The sequence below is a fragment of the Haliotis rufescens genome, unplaced genomic scaffold (assembly GCF_023055435.1).
Source record: "Haliotis rufescens isolate VD_foot unplaced genomic scaffold, xgHalRufe1.0.p SCAF_7, whole genome shotgun sequence".
Lineage (NCBI taxonomy): Eukaryota > Metazoa > Mollusca > Gastropoda > Lepetellida > Haliotidae > Haliotis > Haliotis rufescens.
Window position 1 is genome coordinate 34,233,629 of NW_025964361.1, and position 18,657 is coordinate 34,252,285.

General features: G+C 44.0%; 1 protein-coding gene across 2 annotated transcripts in view; it reads right to left on the reverse strand.

Annotated features, from left to right (window-relative positions):
- LOC124118281 (SWI/SNF-related matrix-associated actin-dependent regulator of chromatin subfamily A member 5-like) overlaps positions 1 to 14,088 on the reverse strand; it is a 30,822-nt gene extending 16,734 nt beyond the window's left edge. The window contains exons 1-7 of one of the 2 annotated variants that reach the window (XM_046480390.2): positions 13,932 to 14,088; positions 12,306 to 12,386; positions 10,488 to 10,666; positions 9,025 to 9,125; positions 8,450 to 8,550; positions 7,294 to 7,473; positions 5,958 to 6,113 (exon numbers count right to left, since the gene is read on the reverse strand). In XM_046480390.2, coding sequence (XP_046336346.1) covers positions 5,958 to 6,113; positions 7,294 to 7,473; positions 8,450 to 8,550; positions 9,025 to 9,125; positions 10,488 to 10,666; positions 12,306 to 12,386; positions 13,932 to 13,991 — 858 coding nt within the window. In that variant the 5' untranslated portion in view covers positions 13,992 to 14,088. Of the gene's footprint in view, positions 1 to 5,957; positions 6,114 to 7,293; positions 7,474 to 8,449; positions 8,551 to 9,024; positions 9,129 to 10,487; positions 10,667 to 12,305; positions 12,387 to 13,931 lie in introns of both variants that reach the window. The other variant, XM_046480389.2, reaches the window with a different exon arrangement.
- Positions 14,089 to 18,657: the final 4,569 nt, after the last annotated feature.

Genomic DNA, 18,657 nt, shown 5'->3' on the forward strand with positions numbered 1-18,657 from the left:
TGGCGTCCGGTCTTGTTACAAGCAAGCAGCACTGTCACACGTTGCTTGGCCTTCTTGAACCCTGTCTTCTGCCTGGGGTCATTTTTCTCGGCGAGAGTCTTGTCTGGGAGCATCCGATAGTATAGGCCGGTCTCATCTGCGTTGTAAATCTGCTCATCTTGCAGGCCTTCCGCGTCAATAATGTCTCGTAGTATCGTTGGATATGCCGCAGCAGATTCAACATCGGCAGATTTAGATTCCCCGCTGACGGTGATGGACTTGATACCGTGACGTCGCTGGAACCTCCACAACCAGCCATCACTTGCCTTGAAGGTGTCGTCGTCCCCGTTTATCTGCCTCGACAACTTCTGGGCCTTGACCTTAAGTATTTCACCCGAAAGGGGAATACCATCGTGTCTGGATTGTGTGAACCACTCGAACAAGGCCTTGTCCAGAGTGGTGTCGTCGGCTCCACGGATCTTCTTCGTCTGCGGTCCTTTGCTGTCGTGGCATTCGGCGGCGGCTGTCTGAAGTTTTTCTTCATTCTTTATCCACCCCCTGATGGTCCCCGCTGGAACGCCGGACTGGCGGCTAACGCTGGCCTGTGAAGCGCCATCTTTAACTTTCTTCACAACGTCTAGCTTTTCTTGCACTGTGTACGCTTTCCTCATGTTGAAATTGGAATGCCCCTGATCTGATAAATTCACTTTATATACAGTAACGTATGTCAAGCCAGTTTAATTGGTTTGATACGGTTACTTGATCCGAATCAAAAGGAATGACCGTCGTGTTGTGACAGTAACTAATGTGAGTTGACAGTGTCGCCTCAAATTGGATTGCCCACTAATTAACTTGTGATTTTTGTGAACTTCGCTTGTGGTTCTCTTTTATTGCATGCATGCGCTTCTAAGATCAAAGGATGTATAGTGTGAAAAGTTAACTAGTAGAACAATCGTATTTCCGGGACCTGCCGCGGATGTTTTCAAACAGATAATTAGAACTCCATTCAGCGATAAACCGTTGATTATGCAATGAGAAGCGTTATGTGCAAATAAACAACGAACAACAATACAATCATGTCTGTGTAAAACTCTCAGTATTAAAAGTGTACATAAATTTTGGGAGCCATGCGTTACCGCGCGTAACAACCGAAGTAGCGCTTTATCGAAGAGCGCAATAGCGAGCGATCACTGTAGAATATTCCGAATAGGAAAATTCTACAAATTACATTAAGTAATACGTTACCACTGTTATACCGAGGCTGACTACCACAGTAGGCGGTGGGGAGCACCTACAACCCGAATCCTGACTGCTAGCGTTCCTTCTGACCAGCGGAAGTAAACACCAAGGCGGAAGCACTCGATGCGCATGCACCTAGCTAGGCGTTACCCTATAGGAATACCAAAGCATTGTCATGCGCATACCGTAAGGCTCAATCGTCATTGCCAAAACGATTGGTGACTCCAAACGGCCCCACTGGATAGGTATTTCATCGCCGCAGCGGATGAGAACACTGTATCCGCGTGAGCTAAATCTTAGATCAGGTTAAACAGTCGAAAAGAGGGAAATTAATTTCCTTCAGACCGTATATCCCAGAGCAAGCCTACTGAAAGTATGCATTAGGCGCGTGACCTAATTCCAGTATTCGTAAGCATGTATCGCAAGGTTGGAATACACAACAGACAATTAAATGCATAATTGTCAAAATACAAATAAGGACAAAACACACATAAAGCCGCCTCACCTGTGGTGTGAGTGCGCTGGTTTGCAGGACCCCCACTCCGAAGCCGGCTTAGAATGTGTGGTATCAACGCTGTCGGCGGGTAAGCATAAGCGTCCAAGCCCGTCCAGTCTAACGCGAGAGCATCGTGATCGATGGCCCTCGGGTCCGGGACTGGTGATACAAACAACGGGAGTTGATTGTTGAACCGCGTTGCGAACAGGTCGACCATCGGACGACCCAAACGTTCGCACAGCCACTGAAACACTACTGGGTTCAGCATCCACTCTGTGGGGCTCGGATCCCGAGGCCTCGATAGAGCATCGGCCAGTACGTTCCGCACACCTGGGATGTGACGGGCGCGTATCTGGCACGGGACACTGTCCACCAGAGCGTAAAACTCGAACGTGAGATCGAGCAGCGAGTGACTGTGGGTTCCCCCCAGTTTGTTCACATAGGACACTACCGTCGTGTTGTCGGTCGCCAGCATGAGCCGGGCGTCGACGAGACGATGCTTCCAGTGATTGACTGCGTTGATCACTGCCTTGAACTCGAGACAATTGATGTGAAGACCTAGTTTGTCTACGCACCACAGCCCCGAGCTCACCTCCCCCTCTAGATGGGCGCCCCAGCCCACTAGAGAGGCGTCTGTATACAGGTTCAACGTGGCCCGGTAGGGCCGCATAGAGACTCCTGATAAGACATTGTAAGGGACCGTCCACCACTCCAGATGCAGTCGGAGCCGATCCGGGAGGGCGACGGTCGCACTGTTCACCTCCGTTGCTAACAACTGGATTAAAAACCGTTGCAGTGGGCGACCAGTTGCAGTTGGAGACGACCCCGTACAGTGCAGTCCTGGGCTGATACAAGTAGCCCTAACAGCTGTTCCCAAAAGTGAACAGTCTGTTGCACCGCTAAGACTTTGGCAATCATCGCCTGAATTTTGTGCCACCGGTCTGGGGGGACAAATAGGCGATGGGACACCGTGTTGAACCGACCTCCGATGAACTGCAAGTTCTGAGAAGGGGTTAACTCGCTCTTGGGGAGATTGACAATCCACCCCAATTGCTCCAAAAGCCGACGTGCGAAAACGAGATGGCGTGACAGGGTGTCCGACATTCGATTTGCTACTAGCGAGTCGTCCAGGTACGCGAAGTACCGGACACCCCTCTGGTGGAGGAACCCCACTATGGGGGTGGTTAACCGGGTGAACAGCCAGGGAGCGGACGAAAGACCGAATGGGAGTACAACCCACTCGTAGTGCCTGCCTTGAAAGACAAACCTGAGATACCTGTGATGATCCGAGTGAATCGGAACATGCAGATAAGCATCCTTCAGGTCGATCGAAGCTAGCCAGTCGGCCGGCATGATCAGTGCTTTCAGGTCCGTCAAGCTCAACATTCTGAACTTGGGCGGCTTGCGCAGGTAGAACTCGTTGAACGATTTCAAGTTGTGAATCATTCTGAGTTTGGCACTGTCCTTCTTGGGAACGAGAAATATCCTGGAGTAAAACCCCGGTGTTATTTCTGGTAGAGCTAACTCCCGAACTGCCCTCTTCTCCACCAACCTGCCGATGGCATTGGCGAGGAAGGGAAGATCGGTTTCCGAATAGAAACCTGCCGACGGGGCAACGGTGAGCGGCGGATTCGCTTTGAGATCGAGCCGATAGCCGTACCGAATCTTGTTGACCACCCACGGGTCGTCGAACACTTGTTCCCAATTCTCCCAGTAAGTCTGGAGTCTGGCTCCCACTGGGGAAAGAGAGGGGGGCCGGACGGGCTGCGGCAGGCGCAACTGTCCAGGGCCGTGTGACTCGGGTTCGCCTACGGGCCAACCGAAGTTGGCGCTGTTGGCATACGAACCCCTCCAATGAGAGTCACCTGGAGGGGCCCTTGCCGTCCTTAGACGACTTGGGCTTCCCCCAGTTCCCCTTCTTCCCGCGAAAGGGCTGCTGAGAACCCTTACCGGAGCCCTCAGAGCGGGGCTTCTTCCCGGAGGAAGGAGGACCCGACCCCTTAGGCCTGCCGGACGCAGCAACCTGGGGCGCGCTCCGCTTCGGAGCGGCACCCAGGCGCCTATGCAAGGACCCCACAAGATCCAGTGTGTGCCGAGAGGCCTCGGCAGACACAGCGGCCTGTTGTTCCATCAGAACCCCAGGGATCTTGTTATTAAACAGGGTCCGAGCAGACCAAGGCTGCGAAAGGAGCACCTCCTGATTGGCAGCGTCCAACCCTGAAGCAACCAGATACGACTGGCGCCGAAGAAAATGGCACGTGCCGGAAACAAAGGCCGAAGCCCCGGCAACGTACTCCAGGGAAGCATTCAAACCGAGCAAGCAGTTGTAAATGCGCTGGTCACGGTCCGTGGGAGAACCTTCGACCAGACTGGCCGCCTCAGCCAGGTATGTGTCTCCGTGAGACATAGCCAGCATGGAGTGTCGAGCGAGGGTGTCCAGCTGTTGCAGGGTACCTTGCGGTACCGTGGCAACCGGTGGGGCACGGACCCCCAAACGCTCCACATGGGCTTCCGCAGAAGGACCAGCCTCGGGAAAGGCAAGGTCATGAACTGGGAAAGACCCTTTTCTCCACGACGGGGGAGGTAACGGGAGACCCCGACCGGAGGCAGCCGTGAAGGCTTTCTCCAAAGACGGCTTAATCCCGCGCAGCAAGGTTGATGCCGGGAAAGCCTTGTCGGACGACTCGTCGTATACCTCGGAGGAACCCACGGAACCGTGGATACCCCGCGGTATCGGCAGGGGCTTTGGCATGTCCTCGAAGAGGTCATACACCATGGCCACGCGGTCCTTAACCGATAGCGGAAGCAACGGTTCGGGGGAAGGACCGGCAACCACGGCAGCCGGCGCCGTACCGGTGGACCCCGCGTCCGAACCCGCGGCCACCGAAGAGGCCGGGGACGGAACAGCCAGCGGCCTATCTTGCGATAAGGCCGCCAGCTTGGAGTCCACAATTTGCGACAACAATGCGGCGACGGAAGCCCCAGACAGCCCGAGGGCCGCAAGGGGATCCGCCGCAGCCGACAAGGAGGTGCCCGCACGGGGGCCCCGACCGGACGAACCGGCCACCACAGGGGTGGAAACGGACTGCGCGCACAGCCGGTACCGCTCAAACTCCGCAGGTCCCAGACCTTCGCACAGGGTGCACCGGGTTTCCTCGCAAGGAACCCTGCACCGCGGGCAACGATCGTGGGGATCCCGGGACGACAAAAACTTTCTGCACACCCCACAACTCCGAGGAGCAGGGGTAGAGGGGGTGGAGACAGGGGACATATCCATGTCAGACATTGATTGTTTTCTAGAAACAAAGAACAAAACATGGTTACAACGCACGCACCACAATGATTCACAAACGAACATTTTCACAAGAAAATAAACGAGCAATGTGAACATATAACATACACATATAACTTTTACTAAAGAAATAAGTTATGTTAACCCCCAAAACATACAAGAACAGGGGAAACGTAAAACACAACGTGCATACGCGAACCCCGCAAGTATATAGAAAAAAGGGCGGGAAAAATTTTCCGTTTGGCGGGAAAATTATAACCAAGCGTAGCTACCACAACGCCCCATAAAAGCACAGTTTATTAGAGAATAAACGATAATAAATATCACCAAATCTTCAAGGAACGCTTCAGCAGGAGAAAACACGTCTTGCTAAGCAGACGAAGGAGACAAGAGTGAAGGGTGTCACATGGCAGCTAGGTGGCTACGCACGTGCTGCATGAGGTAATTGAGATCTCTGTGGTAGATTTCGCTATAGCAGCAGTTGTGGGAGACAACAGCCTCGGTATAACAGTGGTAACGTATTACTTAATGTAATTTGAAATATTATACAAAAAGTGAGTGGAAAGAATTAAAACCAGGTGATTTTCATGGGTTTTTTTCATTTGTTGAAAGTTCTGACTGACAAAAATTAGGGGGGACTGGTAATTTTTTAGAGTTGCCAGTCATGGTGGACTGGCAGTTTCAAAAGCCATCGGGAACACTGATTGTTTAATACATTTTTTAACGTAAATGGTTGAATAAGCATTCTGTGAAGTTATTATTGTTGACTTGTTTATTTATAAGTATTGACTTCAATCATGCATGGAGGTATCAGCACGAAAATTGGTGTGAACCCCAATGCATAACTCCACACACACAATAAACATTGAAGTCTATTCTTAAGTAACAATGATTAAAAAAAGAGTACTTGTCTGCAGATGACATACGTTCTCCTTGCTACTTAAACCTTACCTTGGATTTTTCATTCTTAATTCTGTGAGCTTCATCAATGACAAGGTACCGCCAGTTGAACTTCTTAAATACCGACTTTTCCCGAATGACCATCTCGTATGAGGTGATACAAACATCCCACTCGCCGGGCATTAGAGTGTCCCGGATAAATGCAGCCTGAAACAGCAGCAGGGATGTGCAATCATGACGCCATCATCATCACATCATGTGCGGACAAACAAAAACAGCAGATATTACACAGCCATTTGATGATAAAATTATTGATGTCATCAATGATATGCCGAGTGTCATCATGGCATTGTCACAATGTCTAATCATAAATCATAAAGAAATATATAATCATTTTGGATGATTTGAATCTAATTTTCTGGAATTGACAATTGTCCGAAGCATACATCTTCACGAGGCAGGGGAAAAAACTGAGTACCAAGTCCAGTTTCCATGCAGGCTGAATTAGGCTGGAATTTCCAGACTCGATTGCAGGGCAGCCTAGTTTCAGCAAGGGTGGAAACCGGACGTTTGTAGTCAGTTAACTCCCTTGCCTCAGTAAGATGGAAGCATAATGCATTTTAACATTTGTTTAAGTGAGACTATTCCATGGTCTGGTGAAAGTTATCTGCCAAGGTCAAGACACTCATTAATACCATGTGTGGAACTTAGACATTGTCTCTGTGTAATCTGGGCTATCATTAACTGTTCAACTTGTTGACAAGTAGGCCCAAAACTGTCAACCGAGAGATGTGAATCAAATTTGCTAGGATTGCTAAAAAGTGGCGTCTTGTCTCCCTTTAAATTAAGCTTAAACACTATTCTTCCATCATCATCATCATCATCATCGAGGAAGCTTGTTCCAGTGACTGGTCAGGTACATGCTTTGTAACAAGCCATTAGAGACTGTCTTTGTGTTACCAGGGTAACTGATAGACTGCTATGCATAAGAAACAACATCAAGCTGACAAACAAGGTGGGCTTGAAATATCTTGCATCAAGCTTGACATTAATGCTGATTTACCAGGCCTAATCCCCTCTCAACCAAACCTATGCTCAAAATTGATTTGGTCGGATCAATACAATTTATTTGCTTAGAAAGACAAACAGCTTTGAACATTTAGAAATACGCATAATGCAATCTGCTCTTCAGCCACCTATCTGAAGCCCAAGTCTAGTAAACCAGTTCGGACTAGTAAGCTTAGCTATTAATTGTTCATATGATAACACTACAATGTACTACAAATTGTGCTGAGAGTCAAGTTGGGGCAGCAGTTTTGGGCACAGACGTATAATGTTGAACCCAGTTAAAATCTATTTCAGTTCGAGATGTGGGAGTACAACCTACCCTCTGTGCCTGGTCTCCAATGAGACAGACAGCTCGGAGGCTGGGACACCATCGGTTGAACTCGTTCCTCCAGTTGTGCAGGGTGGACTTGGGGCAGATGACCAGATGAGGTGAGGCGATGCTGCGGTAGTGCTTCATGTAACCCAGCAGGGATATCGTCTGGAGAGTCTTGCCCAAACCCTGATCACAAAAACACAGCATATCTTACACACACCTGCTTTATGGCAGTCACTAAATGACGATACCACAATGCACTGTTGACCATCATGCCCAACAGAAACAAACATGGCTGTGCCCAAAGAATATAATATTGTGACAACGATATCCTCAATATAAATTTATAATCTTCACATGATTGCTGTAAATTAAGTATTGTAAGTTAGCATTTGAATATGTGCTATGTGAAATATTTGTCATATATTCTATGTGTGTCATAAGGGCACAGGAACTTAGTTCGAATCGTGATTTTAACCATGCAATTGACACACTTGTATGTGAGTGATTGAGTTAATATTTAACGTCACATCGGCAATATTTCAGCCATATCGTGACGAGAAGTTATATGTTAAGAATACCTGTACACACTTGTATGTACAAATTTCAAACCCTGGACCTTCTCTCTAGACTGATGTTCCATCCAACAGATGAGCTGGAGGATAGAACTCCCTAAATCTAATCTTCCAGTCGAAAACCTCGGACCATGGCAAAAAGGGCTGGGACCAAGGGCACCCGGGAACCATTAGCGATCTTCATGACAGAATTGAGCGCTGCAAGATATGTTAGTGTAACCAGCAAGGTGATGGGGTTGGCAGAGAAAAACCAAGAAGTTAGCCAGTTGGGGGACGGTGGCATCCACCAGAACTATGTACCTGGACAAGCAGGAAGCCTGGAACAGTATTCCAGTTATATCACAGCATGTCAGCTTAATGTGGAAGGACACCCTAAGTGATGCAGGTCTCAGATGTCTACCACTTTGGTGAAACCCACGAGCATGGATATGTTGCTGACAAACATACAAACATAATTGTGGCAAACCACGATTCGAACGCACAATCTTAGGTTCCTGGCGTACCAGAATGGACGCAACTGCATAGTGAACTGCAATTCCTTAAACAACTGGGTCACATGTGCCCCATACAACCGGAGTAACTCATACCATCTCGTCTGCAAGGATTCCGTTGATGCCATTCTCGTAAAGGGAGATCATCCAGTTCAGGCCTCTGACCTGGTAGTCTCGCATCTCTCCAGTTTTAATGTCTAGAAAACAAAGACATACATTTAACAAATTGTTAATCAACAGAAAAAAATGTCAATGTTTCAAATTATGTTTTAGCCCCCTAAGCATTAATTTGATACAAATAGTTTCAACATGTGTCTTTTTTTTTATTGGACAACAGATAAATGATATATGGGTGTCATTGGTTTACTGTATGACAGATCAGGCAGATATTGGCGTGAAACTGACGAAAATTCCAAACTTCTTGGATGGAAATATCAATCATTTGAAGATTTATAACCTGTTACAGAACCATTTTCATTCTTACTAACAGGTTTTGAATATATTGTTGAATTTTTTAAGTGTATTTTTAAGGAAAGATAATCTGATTTTTTTTGTCAGATAAATCAAAATCTCAGCAGAAATCCTTTTGTTCATGGGAAACTGATCTGCATGATTGACCTCAGAATTGATATTTGTTATCTCATCTTTGAACATGAAACTTTTTTTCTCACATGAAGGGGATGCCTCGAATCTTGTGAGGACGGCTGTTGTCTTTCGACTCTCAGACAACAGTTCTTCGTCCTCCTCTTGCTCGGTTCTGCGATGCCGGTGACTACAACAAAGCGCATGGCAATATTACCTAATTAGTATTGAGTACAATGATCATCAAACAAGTCACAAGCAATGATACAAAACACAATTTATGACAAACCCAAAAAAAGTATGGGGACATGTAAGATAATGTGGACAATATATATCCAATATGTAACAGAGGTCTCAAGCTACTGTTTTACCAACTGTTTGTTTGTTGTTTAACGCCAAAATCAACAATATTCCAGATATATGACTGTGGTCTCTATATAATAGAGTCTGGACTAGACAATCCAGTGATTGACATCATGGGCATCGATCCACGCAATTGGGATACGAAGACATGCATAACCAAGCCAACAAGCCTGACAACCTGATCCTGTTAGTCGCCTCTTACGACAAGCATAGTCGCCTCTTACGACAAGCATAGTCGCCTCTTACAAGCATAGTTGCCTCTTACGACAAGCATAGTCGCCTCTTACGACAAGCATAGTTGCCTCTTACGACAAGCATAGTTGCCTCTTACGACAAGCATAGTCGCCTCTTACGACAAGCATAGTTTCCTCTTACGACAAGCATAGTCGCCTTTTTACGGCAAGCATGGGTTGTTGAAGACCTATTCTACCTCGGATCTTCACGGGTTGATTTACCAACTGACACAATGTACTAAATATATTTAGGTAAGCTTCCCTTTGATGAAGTGTCAAATTGTCAAGCATCTTGCCACCACCTTAGTATTGTTACACCCCTTTCTATGAGGGCATTTCAGTTTTGCAGTATATTCAAATTCTTAGCCTTCTGTGACATAAACATATGACCTGGAATGTCACCAAGATCTTATACTTGAAATTTTTTATAAATCAAATTATCAAATGCTTCATGGTCACTAGTACCAGAAACAGATACATGCATAGTATTGGATGTCAAATCAGCTGTTATTGTCTGTTGTTAAACGCCACACTCAGCAATACTGCATCTAAATGATGGAGGCCTGTAGATAATCTAGTCTTGAACAGACAATCTAGTGACTGATATCGTGAACAACAGTGAGTGAGTGAGTATGCTTTTACACCGCTTTTAGCAATATTCCAGCAATATCACGGCGGGGGAAAACCAGAAATTTGCTTCACACATTAAACCCATGTCGGGAATCGAACCGGGGTCTTCGGCGTAACGAGCGAACGCTTTAACCACCAGGCTACCCGACCGCCACTTCGTGAACAACAAGCCATATTGTCAGGGTACAAGGACATGCAATCAACCGAATCATCAAGCCTGACCACCCATCCAATTGGTCACCCGTCACAACCAGTATAGGTTGCTAGGGGACCTACTCTAACCAGGATCTTCCAATGTGCACAAATCAAGTCAGCAGTCCACCTACTCTCCCGCAGCAACCAGTTTAGCCTTCTCATCCAGCTTCTTGACCTTTGGCCGACCTGGCTTCATCTTGAGGGGACTTGTTGGTGCAACAGCCCCCGTTTTGGTCCCAGTCGACATGAAGTGAGCGAAGAGCTCAGTTTGTTGAAGCAAGAAGTCAAAACGATTGCTTCTGTCATTTTGCTATAAAAGACACAAATAACTTTGTCAGTCAAACATGGTCAATTGCTAAGGGAAAATTAATCAACATCTTTGTATCACCTGCGAACTACGAATTGCTCTCTGCCATCTTAACAGATACTTACTATATTCTGATTGTACTCAGATGATCTGGCTTGTCTGTTTTGTGTTTATACTAACCCAACAAAAAAAGCATGTTTAACATCAAAACACAAACATAGATGCAACAATGCATTAGTGAGGAAGTTTAGGGATAGACACCATTGCTCATATCCAAAAGGTCATTTCAGAAAAAAAATAAAAATTCCAAAACTAAAGAGCTCTGGGCACCATAATTGGAGATTACTCATGACTTTGTTCAAAACTAGATTGTAAAAAAAAAGAAGAAAAAAAATAAATTAGGAATAATAGGACATTGTTTATTTTTACTGTCGCCATGGTCATTTGCTGCAGATATGAGGCCGAATATCCGCCTCTGAGAGGGTATAGCTAAAACAAGTTTGCAGAAAAGAACTACTCACTCTAGATTGTCACTGGTCTAACCAGTCCCTGAACCTGAACCCTGTGTCCATGGTATCCAGCTTTCAGAAAGGCACTTTAAATACCTTGATTATTTCCCCAAATTTCCCTCGGTGGATATGACATGCATAAGTGAAATTTACCACATTGACCATGTTGACAGTGAGATTACTTTTATGACATGTGGTAGATCATGTTAGCATTGCAGTGTCCAACCCAGAATTGAAAATCAAGGGGACTTGTCCCCCCATCATGTAGAAAATAGGGGGGATTTTGAAAAAGTAGGGGGGATAATTGCTTTCTTCAAAAATGTCTTATTTTGTATTATGTACTGTCTTTCTTCGTTAATTGATTAAAAGATTTAGTGAGTATTGAATATAAAGGTAGGGATAAACAGCTGATAAAGTAAGTGACTGTACGAGAAAATACTGTGCGTGACAGATCGCGCTTTCATTTTTTTATGAGGGGCGATTTGATTTTTTTTAGAATGAATCGCGCGGCCTGGGTTGGACACTGGCATTGTAGGTTGCCAAATCTTCAATGTCATGTCTATAACTTAGGTGTGATATTACAACAGATGATTACTAAGTACTGATTATTTTCATCAAAATAAATCCAAATTTTATACAATACACTTCAGAGTTTGTAATCATGCTAGGGCTGCAACGATTATGATTATATCGCAAGTACGGGGTAATGAATACAAATATTAAATCACGAATACAATAACAAGTCAGATTTATTATTTGTTACATTCAGTGAAAAAAACATAAATTATATGACATGGTTTGTTAATTATTAATATTTAATACATTTATATTCTGTACTTATCCAGGAACTAGTATCTGCTCTAATGCGACAATGACCAGAGACCACAATACTGTCCAATTGAATATTATAAGAGTGTTGTCTTTGAAGAAATCTATGCATTTAATATGTTCTTATGGATATTTTTAGGTACAGGGTATGTAAATGCAGATGATTGCACATTCATAAATATTCGATTCTAGTGGCCACGATTAACGAATTCAATTCGTGAATGGATACAGTTCGATTCACCGAATGCGAGAGTGAATCGTAACAGACCTAAATCATAATATTGATAACGAAGATGGATACTCACGATTTTCTCTTCAAATTCTTCATTATCCTCTCCCCCTCTTTTAGGGGGTGATTTCAACAAGACAGAAGGACCTGGCACTGGCTGAAATAAACAATAGGAACATACATAATCATGATGATCATTAGCCATGTTCATGTGATTTAGCACATATACAAAGTGCAGAGCTCCAGATAAGCTTTTGGTGTTGTGGGTATTTTACCCATGCATTTTAAAATCATTACTGATCATTGGGTATCAGTAATTCTACCTGCGTATTCATATTTCTGTTACCCACTAGTTTTTACACATGTGGGTATTTAAGTTAAATATTTAAAAACACTATTCATCTAGTCCCAGCAAACTGGTGTCTTGTGGGTTCGAGAGCTTTATAGGACTCAAAAATACCACGATACTTCCACAAGAAAGTGTGATGGCAAATGATCATGATGTAACTGTCATCGTGGAGTTTGGCAAGGTTGACGGAATGCCCCTTTATAATTTCAAAATAAGTTGCTGATTTGCTAATCGAATACGCAGGGTTACTTCACAATATTTTGATGATACGCACAAGTTTTATTTTTGTAGCGTATCTGTAATGTTCGTTGCGTATTTGATACGTTTGGATTATATTTTACTGTGTATTTCTGCATTTCTGATGCGTATTTCACGCAGATACGCAGCTTATCTGGAGCTCTGAAAGTGGTTAAGTCTTGCTCGTTCTTGAAATATGCCTGTTGACATTTGTTCAGCAATATCATGTGAATATTTATAAATCACTAGACATGACAATTTCTTGGTAAATCTCACAGCTTACATATCATGACATGCAAAACAGTGGCTGAGGCCAATCTCATTGACTATTGACACATAATACAAATCAAAGGGGTTACTTAATGAGAAAATTTATAATACTTAAGAACATGACTTACATGAGGGTATTAACATTTCCATGACAGTCTTTTTTCAGGTGTACTTTTGAAAAAAGCATGTGAACCTGGTGAAGGCCAATGCCATTGTTACTGCAGAAAGGATCTGTATCTATTATATGTGTATCTAAAATGTTTTGGCCGGGGTAAAACAACTTCCAATCAGACATTTTGTATGCAAACTCTGAACTCAAAACCTACAGCAGGTACCTGAGTAAGGTTGTAAATTTTGTAAAATATACAACTTTCTCTCTTCTCTTCGTGAGTTGTCTTGGGTACAAAGGCCACACTACTTGAAACATGACCATATCAAAAAGTGCACTTCTCCTTCAGTTTGTAAGTTTGGAAATAACCATTTGGAAATTACTGACTGTGCCGTAATACATATTATTGTCTTTCGAAAACTGCGGTATTATCAGCTAGAAACTTGTCATCAAGTCATTTGACAATCGTCAGGTGTATGAAAAAGAAATGTTATCATTGACAATTTCAAGCTGTAGAATACCAACTTCACAAGGATGTACAACATATAACAGAAACCACCTTCAATTATTTCGTCGCTGTTAATAAAGTTATGAACTCAAACAATGATCATGAAAATCGAATGATCGAAAACTGAACAACATCCCCATGTGAAGCACAACACAAAAGGAAACATGACCACAGTCTTTTAATAAACTCTTCTAAAATAGCAGCTAAAAGCTTTGTGAAGAATACTTACAGATTGATCCATTGGTTCATCCTCAGGACCACTGTCCGGTTCTGGCTCAGATTCGGACATTGTGCTTTTGGTACAAATTGTTTTTATGTCGTCCTTTATCTGTCGTAAGAGCACCCGGCTTTTGGCGGGGGAAACGCTTGCTGATGCACTTCTCGCTCGCAACGAGATTTTAGAAAAATAATCAACATACGCAAGCTGTTTTTGGTCAGAATAACAAAACTATCATAGAAATATCATGGCGTCCAATATCATTTATAATACAATATATTCTACTTAAAAAAATGTATTTGAAAACTAACAGTATGGATCGGTTTTACTCGGACATTTCCGAGATAAAGGCGGTAAACTGGTTCCACTGTTGGTACGCGCCATCTACTAGACATGAGCCCAGTCATTAAAAAGACTGGGGATTACCTCCCTTATACTGAAGCCAAAGAAAGTATTTTTTGCCGTGTCTCGAGACCACCCAATAAATATTTCTTTGTTTGTCGGGATTATTTATCCATGGTACCGAGCTGACGGGAAATTATGGTTACAATTTTTAACAAATAACACCGTGGGAACGCGGGGAAAATGTATCCCCAGCACCCCATGGGGTGATGTCACAGCGATGCAGTCCATCACTGCGCATTTGGGACAGAGGACAAAACAGACGCTGTTGAATTCCATATAAATTTGTTATCACAACACAATCATTGCATTTACATTTATAAAGTGAAGCATTCATTCTCTATAGCATTCACGACAACTTATTAAACATACACATACATACAACTAACATCAACACAATCAAACGCAGCACAAATAAACAACAACAATGCCGACATCGCGTCGATCGATGCTCCATCACTGCATAGCCTGGTCCAGACAGTCATTATATCGCTGGAATATATTGTATATCGCATTTGTCACACAGAAGTGCTTGCTGGCGCAAAATCAAATACTTTAATAAATATAGCCATAGTTCAATTGAGTGTGTATTGTTTTCGACCGCCTTTAGCAATATTCCAGCAAATGGGCTTCACACGTTGTACCCATGTCGGGAATCGAACCCGGGTCTTCGGCGTGACGAGCGAACGCTTTAACCACTTGGCTACCCGACCGCCCCTTACTCACGTATAACCGCTAAGATAAATAAATGATGCAATAACTACTTTGTCTACCCAGCAAAGTCACTCATCCTTGACTCTACCTGCATGGGTTGTCTAATTGCTACTGCTTACCTGTTTTAAAAAAATAGACGAAACAGGTTGATACCCATCAATGACTCTGATCATATAACATTATTTTTAAATTCTACATTTGTTCATTGTGATTAACTGGATGAAAACACAAGTGCTAACTCGCCCCATCCTCGATTATGCTGCGCAATAAACCTTCATTCTATAAATTAATTATATATATATTTACAAAAAAAACCGTGAATACTTTACATATATTCCAAAGCATTTATGATGTTCCCCGCCGTGACATTGCTGGAATATTGCTAAAGTCAGAGTATAACCACACCCACTCATTCCAAAGGACCACATTTTGAAGTATCCACTCGTATCAGGTTTGACCCCGATGAAACAAACACTGACTTTTCACTCATATGGTCTATTAAATGTAAATGTAAATATATACAGAACACGCGTAAAACCGCGCTAAACATCCGCGCTAAACATGATTGGTCTGACAAACTGTCCAGCCAGAAAACGTGGTTCGGTCCATGACTTTTCAGCTCCATTTAACAACGATCATTTCCTGGTGGTGTGCATCTATACACCTATTCACAACGATCATTTCCTGGTAGTGTGCATATATACACCTATTGACCAACGATCATTTCCTGGTGGTGTGCATATATACACCTATTAACAACGATCATTTCCTGGTGTTGTGCATCTATACACCCATTTACCAACGATTGTTTCCTTGTGGTGTGCAACTATACACCTATTTACCAACGATCATTTCCTGGTGGTGTGCAACTATGCACCTATTAACAACGATCATTTCCGGGTGGTGTGCAACTTTACACCTATTTACCAACGATCATTTCCTGGTGGTGTGCAACTATACACCTATTAACAACGATTGTTTCCTGGTGGTGTGCAACTGTACACCTATTTACCAACGATCATTTCCTGGTGGTGTGCAACTATACACTTATTTATCAACGATTGTGTCCTGGTGGTGTGCATCTATACATCCATTTACCAACGATAATTTCCTGGTGGTGTGCAACTATATCCCTATTTACCAACGATCATTTCCTGTTGGTGTGCAACTATACACTTATTTATCAACGATTGTTTCCTGGTGGTGTGCAACTATACACCTATTTACCAACGATTGTTTCCTGGTTGTGTGCAACTATACACTTATTTACCAACGATAATTTCCTGGTGGTGTGCAACTATACACTTATTTACCAACGATAATTTCCTGGTGGTGTGCAACTATACACCTATTTCCGAACGATTGTTTCCTGGTTGTGTGCAACTATACACCTATTTACCAACGATCATTTCCTGGTGGTGTGCAACTGTACACCTATTTACCAACGATCATTTCCATGTGGTGTGCATCTATACACATATTTACCAACGATCGTTTCCTGGTGGTGTGCAACTATACACCTATTTACCAACGATCAGTTCCTGGTGGTGTGCAACTATACACTTTTTTATCAACGATCATTTCCTGGTTGTGTGCAACTATACACCTATTTACCAACGATCGTTTCCTGGTGGTGTGCATATCTACACCTATTTACCAACGATCGTTTCCTGGTGGTGTGCATATATACACTATTAACAAACGATCATTTCCTGGTGGTGTGCAACTATACACCTATTTACCAACGATAATTTCCTGGTGGTGTGCATCTATACACCTATTTACCAACGATCATTTCCTGGTGTTATGCATCTATACACGTATTAACAACGATCATTTCCTGGTGGTGTGCAACTATACACCTATTAACAACGATTGTTTCCTGGTGGTGTGCAACTGTACACCTGTTTACCAACGATCGTTTCCTGGTGGTGTGCAACTATACACCTATTTACCCACGATTATTTCCTGGTGTTGTGCATCTGTAAACACAGTAATCACGTGCTACATTTTTATCCCCACATGTTAATGACAGAAAAAGGTTGTGGATACTTCAGGAACCAAACCCTATCCGACGTGATCTCGCGTGATGCAGTATAAGACAGATAAACAGGTTACCACAGACAATAAACAAAGGCGGCCATGTTCTTTATCATTGGGATGTTCTGTCTACATACCTGTGCTATTTCTGAAAATTATTGGGAATATATGCGACCGAAATCACCTGCCTCGGCTGGGAAGGTGAGGTGAGGTGAGGTGAGGTGAGGTGAGGTGAGGTGAAATGGGGTTTAACGTCGCGTCCAAGATTATTGCACTTATATAGCGACGTGCGTGTACGTGTGTGTGTTTGTGTGGCTGCTTGTACTAGTCGATTTATAGTGCTAGCTCACTGAGATGCCATGCCGCAGTTTAACATGTATACACCACTCAGACACAGTATACTGACTCCGAGCCGACCAGTCCTTGTTTTAACCCCTTAATGCAGAGCGCCAGGCAGGGTAACAAGTACCATCTTTTAACGTCTTTTGGTATGACGCGGCCTGGGATCGAACCCCGGGCGGACGCTCTACCACTAGACCACGGAGGCGGTCGGGCTGGGAAGGTGTGCACGTGCTTCAGTGTCAAGTTGATGTGTGATCAAAATAACATATACCGGTAGATGTTTTAATATATGCAGAAGTGAGCGTTCAAAACTGAGAGAGTAAGGTGCGTTTGAAGCCGCGTTCATACCCCAAAGGGGCCCCGGGTTAGAAATGGTTCCAACACTCTGAGAGTGTTGGTCGTAAAAGGCGAAGACCAAAAATATATTTTGTTTGTTGTTTAACGTCACACTTAGCAATACTCCAGCTATATGACTACGTTCTGTAAATAATTGTGTCTGGGCCAGTTCAAGTGATTGACGTCATGAGCATCGATCCACGCAATTGGGATACGATGACATGTATCAATCAAGTCAGAGAGCCTGGCAACCCGACCTCGTTAGTCGCCTCTTACGACAAGCATTGTCGCCTCTTACGACAAGCATTGTCACCTCTTACGACAAGCATTGTCACCTCTTACGACAAGCATAGTCGGCTCTTACGACAAGGATGGGTTGCTGAAAACCTATTCTCAACCCGGATCTTCATTGGTGTAATATACATGTAGTGCCGTCCTAATAGTCCGTCGGACATCACCGATCTGCAGCAACACAGAAGGCTTCGAGTCTTGAGCGACGTATGTGTAGTGCCCAAGAGCTATAAATACACCCACTATAGATGCATAATTATGTCAAGACACGTGACTACCAGACATAAAGTGTGTTGCCACACTACCATGGCGGTCCAGCTGGGGTTCTCGGGGACCAATCAGAAACAGCTGTTGTTGATTCTATGCTACGTCATACCGAAATAAGTTAAAAGATGGTAGTTGTTGTTACCCTGCCTGGCGCTTGGGAACAAAAGAAGGACTTGTCGGCTGGGAGTCTACTGTGTCCGAGTGGGATATCCGTGTTAAACTTTGGCAAGACATCTCAGTGGGGTTGCACTGTAGAACGGCATTAGTCCAGACTAGCACAAGCAACACACACACACGCACGCACGCACGCACGAACGCACGCACACACGCACACATACACACACAC